We start from the raw sequence: 19,813 nt of genomic DNA on the forward strand, positions 1-19,813 counted from the left end.
CCCTTCCTGTGCCACCACTTAAAAAAAAAAAAAAAAAAAAAAAAAAACACAGTAACCTACTGTGAATTATTATTATTGTTTAAGGAGGGGGGACTTGTTTGAGTTTTTGTGGGATACCGTTTTGAGCCGTGTTTTGTAATCTAAAACAAATCAAGTAAACAGAACTGAGAGCCAGAGGCAACCCAATCTCTTTTTGTAAACAACCAATCACGTGTGAAACGCCCCGCCCCCCCCCAAAAAAACCAGACACAGAAACACAAGTCTGAACGCCAATAAGAAGTTTATTCAAATTCAGTCAATAGTTTAAAAAAAAAAAAAAAAAAACTGATATTTTCTTTGTACAACGCCACACTCGTTGCAATGAAATGATTTCTAAAAAAAAAATTCCTCCCGCAAAACATCTGCAGAGAGAAAACAAGTAAGGCAGAGAGGAGATGGTTTCATCTGGACTTCAGATCCAAACAGGCGGGTAAAGGGACCATTTTTCCTCAAAATCCTGATGAAATGCATTAAATTTACATATTGAAATCTAAGCGCTGAAACAAATATATACACAATTCCTCCCCCCCCCCCCTCTCCAATCAGATTTGTTTCATAACACAAAAGTTTGAAAAACCTAAAACAGGTTTCACGAAAGCACTTTTTTTTGGAGCTACGGTGTCAGAACGTGTGTTTGCTACCTCAGATCAGTCTACACATTGAAGAAAAAGTGAAATTTCACCAGGTATCGTTTCATTCCACCTCTTCTCAACACATTCTGTTATAAATATGTTTAGCGTTGCCATTAGTTTCAGTCATTCTGTATGTTTTGAACTAAGAAATGTGTGGTTTTCTCTCTTCTTAAAAAAAATTAAATAAAAATTCACTAGTTTACTGCCAGTCAATCCACAGCGAGACCAGAATAATGTATCCCCCTTTTTTTTTTGGTTTAAGATGTATAATCCAAGCTACTGCTACAGTCAGCATGAAAGTAAAGACTCTTCCTCGGTTTTGACATGAGAAGAGTGAGCGTGCTATAGTTTAAATGGACAAAGTCTATGGCAATGCAGTGATTAACAAAAAGGCCGGCAATGAACATGTCAGCAAGCTACATATGGTTGGATATGACAGACCTCAGGTTTGGTTTTTTCCTGAGTTGTTATGCTTCTGCTGCTGGTACACGAATTTTTCTACAGTTTCTACCGAGCTGAGCTACATGACTTTTGCTGCAAAGAAGAGATCAGAGGACGTAGACCAGGTAGTTTTACCTGCATTTACAATTGATTTGATTTGTTTTTAAAAGCTCAACATTAAAAATAAAGCATCTCGGTGCTCAGGTTTGGATTACCTTCAGCTTCTACTTAACCCTGTCGAATACCGGAGCCAGAAACACTGAAGCTTCAACACTGTTTACATCTCTCAATGAGCCAAAAGACAAGAAAAAAAACAAAACAAAAAAAAGCTTTTCAGTGTTCCAAGAAGGAGCTGTTTCAATCTTCGACCGAACATAACAGCTTGTGACGTTTCACCAGCACGCAGAGAGAAACTCTGGAAGGTCACATATCAGGGAGCGAATCGGACTCCGAACATTGACGAGCACTGATACATGTCTGTCCATCGCATGGCTACCTCACACATTCATCGGCAAGAGAAGAACAAAAGTGATTAATAATAAAGGCTGGAATGAGAGGGGCCACTGTTGATTCAACTAAACTATACCTTCATAAAACCGGAGGAAAAAACCCCAAAACAAAACGATGACGGGTTCATGCATTGAGGTTCATTCTAGATGAAGAGAGAAGGAAAAGCAGTCCAAAGTTTTTTTTCTTTCTCGTGAACGAGCACATCAGTCCCAGTGCGGAGGAGGGGAAGGTGTAGGAAAAGAGGTTATGGAGGTGAGGGATGGTGGGAGCAGGTCACGGCAGAGGAGCTTATTTGACTAGCCTCTTAGCCACATCTGCGTAGGCGATCTCGATCTCCTTGTCACTGGGGCAGGTGTTGGTGAACTCTTCGCGTGTGTAAGCATTGTTCAGGTACTTCCAGATGGCCGTCATCTCTTTGGGGATGTCGAAGCCTCTGTACTTCTTAGCCACAACCTGGAAGAGGAAGAAAATAAATAAAAAATACATAAATACACAAACCACGTGCTTAGATCCTCACCAAGTAGAGTCTGAAGTCCTTTACAAACTCACCAGAGCTTCAGGTAAACAGATCGAGCGGTTTTCAGTCTTTCTAAAAACACCTTATGTTTCTTTATTCTAATTCATACCTACATTAAACCAACCAAGCACACATTCAAGGCTTAAGTAATAAGTTTTTGGTCATTTTCTTTCACATTGGTGGCTCTGAGGGCAGAGTCTCTGCAGATAAAACACAGCAACACAAGGGCGTTTTCTATGATTGTACTCACCACTGGTAGGAACACTAAATATTTATTCATATGGGAACATCAGTTTAAAGGGATAATCCGGAGTAAAATGCACTTTAGGTCAATTTACGGGATGTTGGGAGTACATACGTTGAGTTGACATCAAAATCATTTAATTCGGATGTGTTTTGAGAATTTTGATTTGACCGTTCTCAGCCAAAAGTCGTTAGCCTGGAGGAGAGTGGGGCATATGGTATCGCCGCTACAAAACGCTATTTTTACACCTCTTCTACAGCTCCAAACAACATAACACTTACGTGGAAGTGAGTAGAGGGTCCCTAAATCCAAACAGAAGTGTCCCGAGGTCTTCATGTGGTCGGATAGAGTCCAGAATGAATTTAATCAAGCCAGTATCTTTACGGAAATGCTCCTGCTGCAGCTGGCATCTTCAGCGTAAAGTCCGTATAGTAGAGCCGAGTGTGGAGTAACACGCACTGGAAATTCACAATTTCGTTGCCGTTTTTTTTTTTTTTTACAAACATAGTCCAGTATTTCTTTCGAAAGCCAGGATAGGAACAAACACGCACCATAACTCCAAAAGTTTGCTCCGCTGTTTGTTCAACAATCTGCTCACACACCTCTCCTTCTTCTGTGATGGTCACTCCAGTCACGCAAAAGACATCTTCCGTAAACAGGAGGCTAGGTCACGCGAGACGTAAGGCCACGTGACATTTTATAAAATTCCAACCTGTTAGTAAGCTAGGCTTTGCTGTTGCATACAACTTCATTTCACTTTCGAAAGAAATACTGGACTATGTTTGTAAAAAAAAACGGCAACGAAATTGTGAATTTCCAGAGCGTGTTACTCCACACTCGGCTCTCAACTCATACGGACTTTACGCTGAAGATGCCAGCTGCAGCAGGAGCATTTCCGGAAAGATACTGGCTTGATTAAATTCATTCTGGACTCTATATCCGACCACATGAAGACCTCGGGACACTTCTGTTTGGCTTTAGGGACCCTCTACTCACTACCACGTAAGTGTTATGTTGTTTGGAGCTGTAGAAGAGGTGTAAAAATAGCGTTTTGTAGCGGCGATACCATATGCCCCACTCTCCTCCAGGCTAACGACTTTTGGCTGAAAACGGTCAAATCAAAATTCTCAAAACACATCAGAATTAAATGATTTTGATGTCAACTCAACGTATGTACTCCCAACATCCCGTAAATTGACCTAAAGTGCATTTTACTCCGGATTATCCCTTTAAGAACATCAGTTGCCAGAGTGAGGCAACCAATCAGCTACTTTCTGTCCTCGGCCTGTATTTTACTCATGTGTCAACCAGTCAGATTCTGGGCTTCAGTGTCAGTCGATTCCTCTTTTGTTTTTTTTTCACTTTAAAAGTTGTTGGGACATTTTATCAATGCTTAAAAAGTTTTTGATTATTTCTTCAGTTCTTTAATGTACACCAACATCAACCGAACCAGTGGCTGTGTAGTTACATCTTCTCATGAGTACCTACTCTGACACAGGAGCTAACAAAGAACCTGCAATCTTAATTCTATTAACTAAAATCATCCGGAGACAATAAACCTCAATTGATTCATTAGTTTGGTGATGATAAATTAATGATAAACAGTTCGAATCTGATCAAGTCAAATACATTAAAACACTCGTGGGGCTGTCATGTAACGTCAAGATGTGAAAATTAACGTTATTCAGTGATGTATAAACTGCTCACTTTAACTATGTGCAGTTTGGGCAGCAGGTTACAGTCGGCCAGGGTCATTTCATCTCCATCCAAGAACTTGCGGGTGGAGACTTTGACGTCTTCGACGCTGTTGTGGTCGATCTCATCAGGCAGTGGGGAGCGAAGATACTCATCCAGTTTCTGCAGCGTCTTCAGCAGTCCTCGCTCCAGACCTGCAGAGAAACACAGCGGACATTACAAAACCACTGCTTATTACAGCGACTTTGGCATGTTTTCTGATCGGCCACATGGGGGCAGCATTTCATCAAGAGAAACGCTCTAATCAACCCTTTCCAATACCAAAAAAGGCAGGCCATTAAACCTCAAACAATCGAGACAACCTGCTGTATATGCATGACCAGCCAGATAAAATTACCTGCATTCCTTCTCAAAGGAATGCATTTGATTGTACAGGTGATGGTTTGTCCTCACCTCGTATCAATAACTCACTCATCTACAAGCAATTCCATTGTAAGAAAATATGATATGAATGCAGGTACATGATAGATTCAGCAGTTCACCAGCAGACCTAAAATGTTACTTTTGAGAGCATACATCACTGAACAATGATATCCAGCCTCTAACTGTTGACATAGCCTTGGTTTGCACATCCACCTCACCGTGGTTCAATATTTTCCCAAGGTGGAGAACAGCCAACTAAAACAAGATATAGTCTTTTCAGGATTTCATAAACATCCTTCTGGAGAAACAATTCACTCAGAACAAAATAATCTAAAAAGGATAACACGGTTCCTTTTACAGACATGATAATCTTAACTATGAAGTCACTGATATGGCCTTCTTTTGTCGGGTTTGGGTGACATAAAATCACAAACACCAGGATGAAACTGTGAGCTCTGGACCATTTAGGATAGCTGGAGTGTGGGTTTCAGGAGATTTCCAGGTGAGACGGGGAGAAAAAGGACAGGAGGAGGCATCAGAACAAAAGCGCTGTGTTCTCGAGTCAGGCTATCATCCACCAATCAGGGCAGGGCTACCAAAGTTGCATAGCAACCAGAGCACTCCCTACACAACTGAAAGGTTTCAGTATAGTAGCTCTAAAGCAGAGCACCAACCAACCTATGTGCACGCATGCAAGTGTGGCAGACAAAATATGAATCATTGATTTACCCTCATTTGTATCTGGTTTGGAGTTCTTGATGTACGCAGAAAACTTGGCAAAGATGTCCATGCCAGCTGTGTTTGACTCAGGGTGTCTTGCACCAAGTTTGATGAACCTAAACATGAGACAAAGAAAAGACTGTGTAAAGACAAAGTGAAAGAAGATATCTGCAGCAGAAGTAAGAGGAATTATTATCATTATTTTGTTTTATTCTTTTAAATGGGGTCATCACTGTCTTCTGTTATCCGTTTAGCAAAACTGTGAAGCTTTATTCATTATCAAAAAAAGACATTTCATAATAACTTGCACATAGACCACCCTCCTACCAGAAATACCCACAAGGAGAGTCAATTTTAAAATGCTGACCCCCAAAAAATGCCCTATTTACACCCATGAGAGCTACAGACAGGCTGGAGCCAAAACATAGAAAACATTGGTCTAAATTCAACAACACAATTGGCCACTGCCTCTTATTATGAAACCAACGTGCTTTTAAAAGCCAAGCCTGTGAGAATAATGTATTGCATTTGGCGTATCGGTGTAAAAAGAGATTATCACATGGATCAGAAAGCACTCACTTGGGTGGGCAGAGGACATCCTCAAGAAACTCCTCGATCTTGTTGACATCGGTTCTGACCTCACCGTTGAACGTGATAAAAGGTGGGTGTGTGCCAGGAGCCAAGTTCTGAAGGTCTGCGGGCTTCCTGTTAAAGTGGAGAATGTCAGGATCTAGCATGTAAACATATCTTTAAAGCAGGGTAAAAACTACACCAAAGGACTGACAAATGGTCTGATTGAATTGAACATGAAGGCATTGACATTTCAGTTTTTGTATTTGAGAGTATTATGGTTCTGTTCAACCCTGCTGAACTTTAAACAACTTTTATCAAGCCATCCAGCCTTTCACACGCTACAGCTAAAGCTACAGCTGCTGTGTCTTTAACTGTGTATCTGTCTGCATGAGTGTGTTTGTGTCTCCTTTTCTGTGCGGCCTTCAAAGCAGCACATTTTGTACCAGATGGCTGGCAGCTGAGAACGACACACAAACAGAAATGAGCTTGTGTTGAATGAGCAGTGTGAACAAAACTGAGTAGTCAAATTCACACAAACAGGCTCGTAAAACCTCTTAATACAAAAACAGAAACATAGCTGGGTGGTTCTAGCCAGCAGCAGCGTGAAATTAACATCGATAGCAACAACAGTCAAAGAGACTGGCTGGATATTGGGACAAGCCATTTAACGGCACCAAATAGGGGGAAATGACTTCAACTCTTTGGCATGTGAAGGGAAGTGGTACAGTCACCCAGTGATATCACAGAACAAGTGCCTTGAGACTCCCAGAAAGAAATAACACGATAGCTTTGACCAGAGACAAAATGTACAAATCAACAAAAAAATGAAACTGTGACGACATTCATGTCCTTCAGTGAGAAAAGGTTTAACAACATGCAGTGCTTCTCCAGTAAAACAGCCATAAATATAGCAAACACAAGCCTCCTTCCGCCATACAGACATTTTATGTTGACTCGTGATAAGAGGAACCACAGGGTACGGAATAAGGAAAGCTATATTCAGTTTTCCCTATAGGAAGCATAAGAATAATAATAAAAAAAAAAAAAAACATGTGGCAACACCCATTGCTTTCACACTGTCCGTTTCTATACTCTCTCTAGTACAATATGCAAATACATCTAAACTTTGGCACTCACTGCAAATGTGCAGGCATGCGAGAAAACCTAACACGACAAGTCAAATAAGTCACTGCTTTCCTCCACCGAGTTATGCAAGAAAGCAATTAACAAGAAGGTCTCTTGTTTTTCTGCTGCCGTCTCCATGTTCTACAGAAGGAGACGCCCAGTAATGACCCTGTTGCTATATAGACGAAGCACACTTTGAAATTAAGCGTCAGTAATCTTCTCTCTCTCTGAGTCACACACACACGATGAAGACCACAGAAACCAGACGTCCATCCGAACATTGGACGTGGCTGAAAATAATGTGGCACTTGCCTGGCTTGACAAGCGGAAAAACATTTAGATGAATCATACAGACAGAATCATAGTAGGTTTATGGTTGCTTCTGGTACTGGAATCCACATATGAAAACACATTTCTCTGGGAGGAAAAATGGAGTATCACAGCCTCTGATCGCGGTGGTTAAAAAAAGATGTTGCCCACCAAAATCCGGCCAGGAAGTAAGTGCAGTCAAGAACCTTAAAATAGCTTCTCCAGAGTCAGTATGTTTATTTTTCTCCAATATTCTCTGGCCTGGGAAGGGGTCATGGGAAAACCAAATAAGCTGTGGGGAAGCAGTGAGCGTGTTAGAGGTGGGGCTGGATCAAAGCGGTACAGTGCAGCAGCAATCTTTATGGAAACGCCCAGGAAAGCTGCAGGAAGCCACCCAAAAAAGGGGGAAAGTGTGTGGTTTGAAGAAAAAAAAAGAAAAAATGAAAAAGCAGACAGCATCAGAGAGGAAGAAAACTGATGAAGAGAAAAAAAAGAGAGGAGGAGGTATTGACAGGGAACAGGGGCTTGCCTTTTCAGGTCCACTGTGGTGACGTTGAAGACGACTCCTTTAAGCCACAGTATCATGAAGAGCCTCTGAGAGAAGGGGCAGTTCCCGATGCTCTCGCCATCGCTTCCCGCCTTAAACAAACAAGGAGAGAGCGAGTTAGGAAAGCAGCAGATTAACCATCAGAAATATGCTGCATGGTCTATGAGTGAGTAGAAACATACCAAAGTTAATCTAACGAATAAAGATCTTAAAATGTCAGTGCCGTGTTTCTAAAACAGAGAGCACTACATACAAACTAACCCAGAGAGGGTCCATTTCAGACTGCCTTTGAAAAGTCTCAAGTAGGGGGGGGAATATGGAGAACCAAGCCTCTTGTTCTAAAGGCGTCAACACACTTCCCCCTTCGCCAATCTGCAAGGCAATTTCTAAGAGTACAGGAAACTTATGGAGTGATTAAGAGTCAGAAGTTGTTTAGTTTCCTCTTAAGATTGCACAAGCAAGGCTGAGCAGTGGAGGGAATGAGCTGAATGGAAGTGGCGTGTGCTGATCAATATCCAACATGCTGAAGACAGTCAATAGCCGCATTCGGACAGAGAAGTTCTAAGAACGAATTTAATTCTACTAACTGCCCTTCCCCAGGGGAACTGTTTCATTTTGCATTCGCACACGAGTCAAGGACCTTGATAGGGACTGATGCTACACAACCCTCTGCGACAGTGACGTGTTACTTTAGCGCCACACTCAACAACAAAACAAAACCCACGAAAAGTAAGGACAGAAGAAAACAACAAGAAGCTAATATGGGGAGCAAGGAGGCCACCGTGTTCATGGTCTGAATGATGGTGATATTAATCATGGACGATCACACGTCTAACATTCTCGTTTCATGAAGGAAGGAGAGCAGAGCGCCGCAGACAAAGGAGACCACGTGCAAGTTAAACTTATTAAACATGCGCCGGTTGTGTCCGTGTCGTACGAGTAAACATTTCAGACGTTATTCTACTGTTTACGTTGAGCAGATTAGGAACCACAAGAAGCAGAATTGAAGAAGCGGAAATCTGACAAGGGGCGTAGCTACCAACCACCTACGTCATGTGTTCCTATAGAACCCAGAAAAGCCTCGGAGAAGGAGCTAAAATGGTTATAGAAACTGAGGGCCATGGTCCCTAGTTCCTGTATGTCCAAATGCGGGAATAAATCTTATTCCTGAAAAGGTTATAGGAACTGCAAAAGGTTCCTACAGTGGGAATGTGCCTATTTTTGTCAATAAAAGTCAATACCTCTCTTTTTTTGGAAAGAAAAAATGAAAAATATCAAGCAAAGACAATGATCATTCTCCAAATAAAAAAGACCAGAACAAGTTCAAAGCTGTGGTTTTCCGTCTCCCTCGCACACAAAGCAGTAATCTCAAATGCTAAGCGAGGGTGCCACAAACTGTCAGAGATATCTCCTGCTCTCCCTGCAGCCATCTATCTCTTTGTTCTAGGCTCTCCCTTGTTTTTTTTCTAACCATTTAAATCATTCCTTCTCTCAATTCGTAGCCATTTAAGGACGAATACTGTTCCATCTGGATTCCACATCAGCAGACAGAACAAGCGTTTCATTTGATTAACTTAGCTTTGCGAGGTATCTTAATGAAATCTGCTGACTGGTGCATAGTTACATCTTCTCCATCACAGCCCATGTAATTCCATTCAAACCACACACCATAACAAAATTGAGAGCCACCACTGTGAAACTGATCAGATATTGACCTCATGCACACAAATTCACAGTGCAATGACTAAAATGTCCTTCTTGCACACACTGAACTCCCAAGAGACACGTCTCAAATTTTACAGCTAACTGTGTGCAGACTGAAGAGGTTCTGTAACCTTTCTATTCACAAAGACAAGCATGCAGGTCATTCAAGCAGTGGCTCTCTGGAATGCACTTCTTCATTCAGAGCACATTAGCTTGCAGAGCCTTTGAGAAACAGCTAAATGCCATTTTTTTCTGTGTGCCTCATGTCCTCACTCACTGCTCCATCCCCATTTCTTTACTATTCCAACACGGCTCTACACTTTTTGGAAACTGCAGAGATGATGCAATGCGGGGCTAAAAGAGGAGACATAAGAACTGTTTTGGCACAAATATGGTAGCGCATTTCTTACACGTCAGCTCACTTAAATATCTTAGATGAACATTTGTGCAACATTAGATGTTGGTTCTGATCAGTCCTCAATAGAGGACTTTGTTCCAGAGAATTCAGCAGCTCCTTGCTCATGTGAACAGGCTGTTGTTCTCTGTGTGACACCCAGTGGGATGGCTCTGTTTGATCTGTCTGCTGCCTCTCATTGTACTGAAACCGTCCTATCCCTTTCCCTTTTTGAATTCAATATTTAAAATGCCTGGATTAGCTCACACTGCCATTGTTCAGCTAAATGAAAGTCCCCTTTTTGAATTCAATTCCTACTTAAAGCTTTAGCCCGCTTGTCTTTGGGGTATTGGGGTTTGTGGCCAACACTAGACTGGACTAGCAATAGCAGATTCTAACAGAAAGACATCAATGGGATGATTACAAAGCACAACACCTACAGAGAACCATTCAGGTCTGGATCAAGGGTGTTAAGCACAGCCAACTGTTCCCATGGCAATGGCCAGAACATATGACACGGAAAGAAGAGCTCGCAGAGTGGAGGGGATTAATAACGCAGGTGTACCGACTGAAGTGAGTTGTCTTTTGGCTACACAGAAAGCTGCTTTTCAGCTGTGTTCATCTGAGTCAGTGTCTCAAGTGACCAAGAAGAAGGCCACAGCAGCTGAGAAAGACATTTCACACTTTTCTTCCTCTCACAGTCTGTTCTTAGAGCCATGGCGGGGCTACTACCCTCTGGAGTCTGCAGCAGAACAGACTGCAGCTCTCTGCCAGCAGACATCTGCAGAGCAAGAAGAGGCAGGGCAAGACGCTGAGATATTACAGGAAACAGGGAGGAAATTAGGGATCGTATGTATTGCTCACCGACATGAAGGAGAGTAAAAGGTAATAGATGCTTTAAGTGGGAGGAAGAGAAAAGATAGCAAGATTTAGAGGCAATGTGCTCTTTGGCACATGGCTTGCTTCTTCCTCCTCCCTCTCCCCTTATCCTGGGCCTCTCTGTGGAGTCAGGGGGGTTGGGCATTTGGAGAGGAGGGAGAAACTATTCCAGAAATGTCCTGTTACTCCCCCCAAAGAGAGTGCTTTTGTTTGGTTTAAGACAAGATGCTGGTGGAGCTGCATGTCCGCTGTACACTTAATGAACAGCTGGCCTACATTTAGCTGTCGAAACTACAGTGAGGCGAACCTTTGGAAAAGATTTAGCTGAAAAACATTTAAGTGTGAAAAAAAGTCAAATAAAATGGAGAAATGTCAAAGTCGACCCTTATAAGTCGAAGAATATCAGTAAAGATGCATATTTTCCAAGAAGCGAACCAAGTCGTTTCCAAACACAAGCAGCAGTCCTTTGCACTGCCAAAAGTCCTACCCCCTCGAGTTCAAAGTGACTCATTTTTCATACAATTACACCGTCTTATATACTGAGATGCGAATCCGCTCCAGTAAGGTATGAGTATCAGAAGCACCAACAGTTGTCTATCCCTAACAGACTCAAGCTTTATTTAGGCTCAGTGGATGGTAAGTCAACATATGCCAAGCACACACAGCTGCAGTGGAGGATGTGAATCATGTCCAAAGTCAGACGTTATCTAGGAGGTGGTGTCTGGGGCAGGGAGCCAACAACAGGGAGCCAAGAATTGCATTTATTGCAATCTCTTCTCCAATACAATGAGGTCATACCTACTAATCAGAGGTCGCGTTAACCGACAATTGTCCGTCATTGATGGATTTTTTTCAGCTATGACGGAAAAATTTGAAGGCCGTCCGTCATTTTGACGGATTTGACCATTACCATTACCAATAATAAAAAAATAACAATAAAACACAATTGAAATCATAGGCAAGTTATGACATTTTTCTTACTCTACATAAGTTTCATTGCCGTCACCAACTTTGAATCTGAGCCGCAGCTTTGGTGTTCAGTGGGCCGATACATTGTAGCCAGCTGCGTGAGGGTGTTCTGATAGCCACCCGTCTGTAACTTTGACAGATGATGAATCATAAAAATAGCCTACCGGTAACCTCACACCCGACCTGGTGGTGGCGAGCTCGTGCATATTAATTAGCAATTTATTAGCGATTGATTAGCTGTCATCACGTTCAGAGGCTCTTGCCGGCTTCTTATCGTTTCATTGGGAGACATGTTTCCCGACTTCAGAGCTTTGGCTGAAGTGGCGCTGGTCATTCCAGTCTCCAGCGTCGCAGCTGAGCGTGGGTTCAGCCTTCAGAATAAAATTAAAACCTCAATGAGAAGTCGTCTGTCGGAGGCAAGGACGCAAAATTTAATGACAATCGCCTCGGCAGCAGTCTCAATTGATGCGTTCGATTACACACAAGCGAGCTCCCTATTCAAATCAATGCGGGCCAGAAGGAAGGTTTTAGCTACAACAGGTCAATTGCAGATTACCACTGCAACCATTCTAAGTGGACTGTTCATATTTCACTTCAATTGTTCTAAGTGGACTGTTCGTATTTTCACTACAATTTTCTTCGTTCGACTACGTTATAAAATAACATGTTCATATGCCCAACAGCCGCAATGTTTTTAGCAGCGAAAAAAACGAGTTCACAAGTGACCGAACGTCAATCTCTGAAGAAATGCATAAATAAAAAAAATATTAGATAATACACTTGTTCTGTGAATTATTTTTTAAATGAAAATAAGTCAATAAAACACGAGTTATTATAAGCATTAGGATATAGCCTGTATATTAGCCTACCATTTAAAAGCCTGTATATTACCATTTAAAATAAAATGACGGATAATAATGGACAATGACGGAATTTTTACGACCCTGTCCGTCAAAATGACGGACAGTGAAAAAGTCTAGCGCAACCACTGCTACTAACACTTCCTCAACAACTTTGCTCTTGTAGCCACTGATGCAACGACCAACATATCTCAGCAATAAGAAGACTCAGCCTAAAATACATTTACTGGACGTAATATAGACATGGACACGCTTGAAATGATGCATACTTAACAAGCACAGATGTTATCGTCCTCTAAAGTGCACTTTCAGAACATTTTAAGGTACATAAAATTCAAGAGCTACTCAACATTTTCCCTCATCTCCTGAGAGATTTATTTTCTAGCCCAGTGATGTGACATTACAGTTACAACGGTAAGCCATCAGGGACAATGGATCCTTTTCATGCAGGGCACGGTCCTCCCAGTCTCTGCTCACAGCCTAAATTTAGTAACGTGGCAGCCCATGCCTTCCCCTCCCCAACACTCTTCATATTCTAGTTGGTTGGACGGCTCAGAAAGTTCAAGCCACACTTGACCGAATAAGGAACTGTCGATGTAACGAGCGCAGCAGCTTCCCACCTCCCGCTCAGACACAAAGCAGAAATGTCCGTTTGAGAGCAGGCAGCCATAGCGAGGTCACGGCAATGCCTCTACCCGTCGCTGGTTGGGTCTACAGACTGGGTTGAGGTTAAAACTGATAACACTGAGGTTCTGGACCACAAAGTTAATAACATTCATACTCTAATCAAAAGAAGCCTGTCAAGATGTGTCCCTACACCCAAACAAACGAAGACTGAAAACAAAGCAACGTCATGATTTAAACTTTAAGTGCAAAACATTTGAATAACTGGGTGGGTGATGTGAGCCCTGATCCCAGACAGAAAGATGAGAGTACAAACGAATCATATTCTGCTGCAACATGGAAATATTATGTCATCTGTGATGTGGCTCTGACTCAGGATGACATCACTCAGTGGAAACCTTAAGACTTCCAGTCAGACACAGGCCTACTGTGCTGGACTGCTCTCTGAGAGAACCATCAGATTTTGTGGAAAGTTGGAGCCTCGTGCCTAGAGATCGTTGATTGCAAAAGAAGCGCTACCAGCTCTGTCGGTGATACTGTAAAAATGCCACACAGCCCCAGTGTGAAAGTGATGAGACAGCTCGTGTTTCTGTGGGCATACAATGAGGTGATGTTGGTGATGAGTAACACAGCTGCGATATAAAAGAAAAAACAAACAGCAGCCATTTGGGAGAATTATCACGAATAAACAAGGATTTACTCACGACTGGTGTTTGAACTGTCTAACAACACCAAACTGGTTTCCACCCACGTCCACATTCACAGACCCCTGGGTACACACAAGCGTTCATACCAACTCACAAACCCAAACATCTGCTCTGTTCATGCCGGAAAAACTGACACGTTAATCCAATACGATGCAATCTTAAATTTCAGAGTTCACCATGCCAAGCTGTAATCACTCAGTTTAGCCCTGAAGCTATTCTTTTAGATCAAATGTCATGCCTCAAAAGCAGCAAACTATCCTTTAGCACCAGTGTCAGTGTTCCAGATAGCACAAACCCTGCCGTCCATAGAGAGCCTTGGTTCTTGGCAGGTCAAAGGGACACTTTCACTTTGACCTGCCAATAATTTGACTTTTAAAACAACTCCGACGCATCGTGCTTTGTTTTTCTAGTCACACAAAAAAAAAAAAAAAAAAAAAAAAAAAAAAAAAAAAAAAAAAAAAACTCTCAAACATGCAAAGTACTTGAAGATATCATGCACAAGCCTACAAGTTTGAGAGGACATCGAATGTATATGTATTCATCTTATTGTATTTCCACATGCACAGTGGCATATGGAATATCAGCCCACCACTGAAATATTTGTCAAACTTCATCAGTACTTATTCCCATCATGATCCCAGCAGTTATTACTGTACATTTTAAGCTGATACTGTCCAATTTTACCCACAAATTAGCTTTGACAGGACCTTTAAAATAACATGTTAATTGTTCTATAAACTCTAAATGGGTCAAATTATATACCCGGGATACTTGATGCAGAGATGACACCATATCTTCTATGTTCAGGCACTAGACTTTAGTTTACATACCTGTGATTACTCTAATAAGAAGCTCACAGCACGTGAAACATAAGCAGAGAGGATCGTGTTGACACAGATTGAGTTACATATCTAGAAAGCAGAGCATATTCTCCTCGGTTAAGTTGTTTCACACCTCCTCTGACAGTGAATGTGATGAGACTCATGTAAAAAAGTACAGTCAGAGGCTTGCTTTACCTCTGGTAGTTTGGGAATGATGTAGTAACTTGTGAAACCCTACTAATCAACACGGAAAACACCCAATTACCAAGACTCTCTGGTAGGATTCTTAAGAAATCATCTATCCAGAAACTAACAGGATACAAAGAAGAAAAGCTCTCTTCTTCTACTAATATGTTTAAGTTTTTAAGATTGGAGTATTGATAAAAAAAAAAAATGTTTTATAATGAAGGCATTTATTCAAGTTGGAAGCAACAATCAAGGTAATATTCTACTTATATGGACACAATGTCTCATGAAAATGAAAGACTTGTTCAAAAGCCCCTTATCAAATTGGTATAATAACACACTGCCAAGTCGATTAGGCCAGTGGCCAGAGAGTCATTCAACCAGACAATTACAACGAATAAGCTTTGAAGGGATAGGTGCTGCAGAAGCACATTTACAGAGCAGAAATAACAACACACAGCAAAAATCCCTGCACTCTGACAGAGAAACAAGTCATTAATCTTTGGCCCCTACCTCATGATGTCGATGAAAGCATTGCTACGGACTTTGAGGAAAATAAACTGCTGTATTGATTTTCCAATAAAAAAAAAAAAGCAGCACTCGGTTACTTAGAACACCGCCCAAGGGTGGAAGGAATGTTTTATTTTAAGACAGAAAGAAACGAGCAAACAATAAGCAAATTGTGCCAAACGTGTTGGCAGCTAAAAGACTTTGAATACCTTTGTGTACCCAGGGGGGTTACACCATTTAAATCTATACAAGCCACACTTAGCCTTGGCCTTCGTACAGAAGTGTTAAATGCTTCAAAATAACTGCTGTAAAGGGGCTTTGTGTTTCCATAAAAATGGCAAAACACAAGGCGTATCTGACCGTCACATGTCACTAACTGATAGCACAATATGACATGAGCAGCTCTCCTCAAACACTAATGAACAAATGTCAAAGTTCTCAACCCCCCTGAGGCTTACCATGTGGCACTTCAACCAAGACTATATAGATAAATTTGAGAGGGCACCAAGATGTATATTGGTACTTATCAACACCAACAGAAGCGCTCTATTGTTGTCAGCTCATGCTGGCATGGTGCAGGCTTCCATTGCCATGGTGCAGGCTTCCATTGCCATGGTTCCCATGGGACTGTCCTGAAGGACATAGACAAACACAGATGGGCTCTTGTGCCACCCAGACTTTAAAGCACTTCTTAAAACATGTTGACTGGCTCTGCTCTCACTGCTGGCAGGAGTACGGCAGTCTGGAGGCAACCAGAAGGCTTTGCAACGCGTTGCGTGACCCTGACACAGTCTCGGCCAATAACCAAATAAATGAGTAAAGATAAAGCCTGGCTGTTTCTCTTGGCTCATCTGCATTCTGCTCCCTGTCATACAGTCAGGTCATATGCTGGTGGAGAATGACTCACGCGCATGTCTTGTCTCGAATTAATGAAGGGAAGCTTTGGGAGTAATTAGTAAGGGAAAAATTTAATGAGTTGTAATCCTTTATAAAAGAGAAATGTGCAAATCAAACAATAATGAATCCACCACATGTAAGACAAGTAACGACAAATGCACCATTTAGGTCAGAATGGCTCCTAAGACGAGCTGATCTTTTTTTATAAATACAGAAGGATATAGGTTTTAAAGAAGTGAAGACTTCAGATTGTATTTCTTGGGCTTCTTTTTATTAATTTCAACTTCAAAGCAATACATTTTCTGACTATCGCAGCACACTATAACATCAGATTTAGGAAAACTGCTTCAGCCAAGTAAAAATTAAATGGTTGGATCCTGGGGAAGTCAGCCTCCATAACACAGACTACACCTGAAACCCAATTGTTATCTAATCTGAAATGATGTGGTCAAGGGTTGATCCTCCCTCTTGCGAAGTCATTATAATCACACCAATATGCAACCAAGTGCTATAAAGACAGTCAATGATGAGTGCAGTGTCAAGCCTGGCAATGTGACAATGTCACAATAAACGCTGCAGGTAAGAAAGATTGCAAGGTCATCAAAAAATAAATACGGTAGTCGAAACTGGAGCAGTCAGCTAGTCTTGAAGGGTAAACGGAGCTGCAGAAGTCTCAATCTGTACAGAAAGACGCGGTGGCAGGCCATGTTCTGGAAGAATAATTAGTTAGCTTTGATATGTGGCAGTACCCTAACAGATATGACACCACTCTGTGTGGAGAGCACACACAGTTTGTTATCAGCTGTTCACAGAGGCCTGGCCCACGGCAATGTGCCTATGGCAACCTGCATACGTGCCATTGTCTCCAGTGGCTGTGTTTATTGTAGCACAGTGAGATTGTCGTCTTCAATAAAAGATGTTGACATGTCCAGACACTGGTACATAACACAGAGCCACCGAGAGGGAGACAGAAGTAAAAGGCATCTCCACAGAAAAACACACGCACTGGAAGAAACTTCTAGTTGCACAGGGAAAACGGGAGGGGTTTAAAGGGAAGAGTTGGCCACACATGTAAACCTACGAGGTTGCTGGATGATGTAACCTCTCCTGCAAACGGTGAAAGGTGGTGAAAGAAATGGTGCTGGCTAGTTTGCTCAAATCTGTTCTAACTCCATGCTGAGAGGCTTGTTGCTCAACCCCATCAACAAAGGCTTCTCTTAAGGGTCAAAAAGAACATTACAGGAGGGAAAATGGGTTTTCTTGGTTTTTTCACCACATCTGGAAATCTGATATGATTGATATTAATGTAGTACAAGGTTTCCCTTAAATGATTAACCACATATTCTGCATTTAGAACATGTTTTTCCATAACTTCAACCATCCTTCATGACCATTCCTCATAAGTATTTGCCATTCTGGTCCATAGCACCCTCTTGTACAACCACCCACAATCTCTCAGACCCCGAAGCCTCCTCCTATTACCCCCACCCCCTCTTTATCCCAGTATGGGTCTCCCTCTTTTCTGTCCTGTGCCATTTTCCCGCCCTGGAAAGGAGCTCATGCTGAAGAAAGAAAACAATTCACAGCATTTTACAACCCTCCACCACCATCAACGTGGTCACTACTGAGGCTGAGATACATGATTACGGTCCACAAAAAGGCAGTGGTCCTCCTGAGATTAAAATATATGATCATCCATCAAGCTACCTAATCCATTACCTTGAATAAATGCAATGAACTTTCCAGAAAATCCTGTCAGTGTAAAAGACAACACTTTAATACCAGTAAACCTGTAATTATTTTTTACATTTTTCTGTCATAAGTATCAAACATACTTACAAATCTATTAATCGCCTACAGAATAAAAATATTTCCTCTTTCAAGGCACTTTGAGAACAGACTGAATGATAGTAAATTAACCCAAACAACAAACTCACATTAAAATGACTGGCTTGAGCTTGTTCCTATCTACATTTATGGGTGGATGATGATGATTTTTCAATATGATCCAAGACTTTTGGACTGTGTGCTTTATATTAGTCAACTTACACGCATGAAAAGGCGACCTCGGCGTATGTTATACTGTGTTGAATCAGCTCGGATGGACCTTAACTACCGAGCTTTTGTTAAAGAATTAGCGCCAGCTTTCAGCATGGCAGGCATCTGTTTCCCCACGTTAAGTGGAAAAGCCGCATCCGCCCTGCTTGTGACACTGCAGGATCCACATGGCCACGGCTGTTTAGGAGGGTTGTGGATTTAAAGACCTCTAAAAAGAATAATTTAAAACGAAATAACGCCTTCTTTTAGCGTTTCTATCAAATCCAATCCTCTTAAATGAAAACATCGACATTTAGCGCATAGCTTTCGTTGTTTGTTTTAGCTGTACAAAAAAAAAGGTAGAACAATGGGCAATATTTGCATCCCGTAAAAGACATAATGAAAAGTTTTTCATCACGGGTTATATTGCCATGGGTTTAGCAAAGTATCGTCACAATGAAAAACTTGTACCATGCGGTCTTACCTTAACAAAAAGCTCGATAACGGGTTCGTTATCCGCCTTTATCCCGTTCTGCGGCACTGACAGCGACATGGTTGGTGCTACTTTGAAGTTTTTCGGACAAAGATGAGTTTTTCTTCTCTACCACGCCCGACTTCGCTCAGTTCTTTTCTCCTCTATCCCCCTTTTTCTTTGCAACTAAGACCCTCGTCGGTGGCTTTTCTCTCCCCCAAGGAGGACCGGGTGCTAGAGGCAGACAGTCAGAGCGGACAAGGTCTGAAAATGTTCCGTTTGTCACAAAGCTAGCTTGGCTAAAAAAAACACCAGTGTAGCGCGAGGCTCGTTCTAACCGTCGTGGAGCGAGGATGAGTGATGACGTTGGGAAGAAGCAACGGGAATATTTAAGACCGTGATGTCATCAGCGGCGTAAAGATACAAAAATGTGGGAGGGCTCGGGAGGGGAGTCGTCTGGTTGAGGATGACGATCCTTCAGAGCCGCTTGGTGGCTCATGGGATACGCCTTTTTCTGCAATTTTTTATTCTTTTTTTTTTTAAACAAAACCGTTCCTAAGACATCAGAGCAAAAACCAAGAGTTTTTAAAAAACATGTTTAATGGTAGAAAAAGTAGTTACCCGTCATCTTAAACGTTCTTCTGTTCTTGCTTTGATGCCATTTGTTATTTAATAATGAAAACGTGGATTTACATTCAGGTTATTTTAAAAATTTCTTTAAGTGCCAAAGAAGTCAATAGTTTACTTTAAAGACGTGACTTTTTTTTTTTTTTAATCAACTGGAGCATGTCAACATGTAAGGACATTATGTATTTATGAAATCGAGTATAAAAGCCCCAGTTTGAATAATTAGCACCGCATTTATTGACCCTTCATCCATAAACAGCAATATTTTCCTCAGAATTGCCTTAACCTACACTCGTTAGTTGAGACACCCACCAAACATATTTTGAATAAAGGAAAAAAAAAAAAAAAAAA

The 19,813-nt window shown here is 41.6% G+C and overlaps 1 protein-coding gene across 1 annotated transcript; it reads right to left on the bottom strand.

Annotated features, from left to right (window-relative positions):
- Nucleotides 1–263: 263 nt before the first annotated feature.
- Nucleotides 264–19,233, bottom strand: clic4 (chloride intracellular channel 4). The gene is made up of 6 exons (XM_075448042.1): nt 18,848–19,233; nt 7,758–7,867; nt 5,801–5,926; nt 5,231–5,337; nt 4,091–4,272; nt 264–2,075 (listed from the first exon to the last, which is right to left on the bottom strand). The coding sequence occupies exons 1-6, from the start codon at nt 18,914–18,916 to the stop codon at nt 1,911–1,913; spliced, it is 759 nt and encodes a 252-aa protein (XP_075304157.1). The 5' UTR covers nt 18,917–19,233; the 3' UTR covers nt 264–1,910.
- Nucleotides 19,234–19,813: the final 580 nt, after the last annotated feature.

Source organism: Odontesthes bonariensis, chromosome 17 (assembly GCF_027942865.1).
Source record: "Odontesthes bonariensis isolate fOdoBon6 chromosome 17, fOdoBon6.hap1, whole genome shotgun sequence".
Lineage (NCBI taxonomy): Eukaryota > Metazoa > Chordata > Actinopteri > Atheriniformes > Atherinopsidae > Odontesthes > Odontesthes bonariensis.

Bases quoted from the DNA above. Each gene is read 5' to 3' on its own strand.
- clic4 (XM_075448042.1), bottom strand. From the start codon at position 18,916: ATGTCGCTGTCAGTGCCGCAGAACGGGATAAAGGCGGATAACGAACCC. The intron at 5,338-5,800 runs GTGAGTGCTTTC...TCTCATGTTTAG, and splicing joins GATGTCCTCTGCCCACCCAA to GTTCATCAAACTTGGTGCAA. The intron at 2,076-4,090 runs GTGAGCAGTTTA...TTCCTCTTCCAG, and splicing joins CCAAACTGCACATAGTTAAA to GTTGTGGCTAAGAAGTACAG.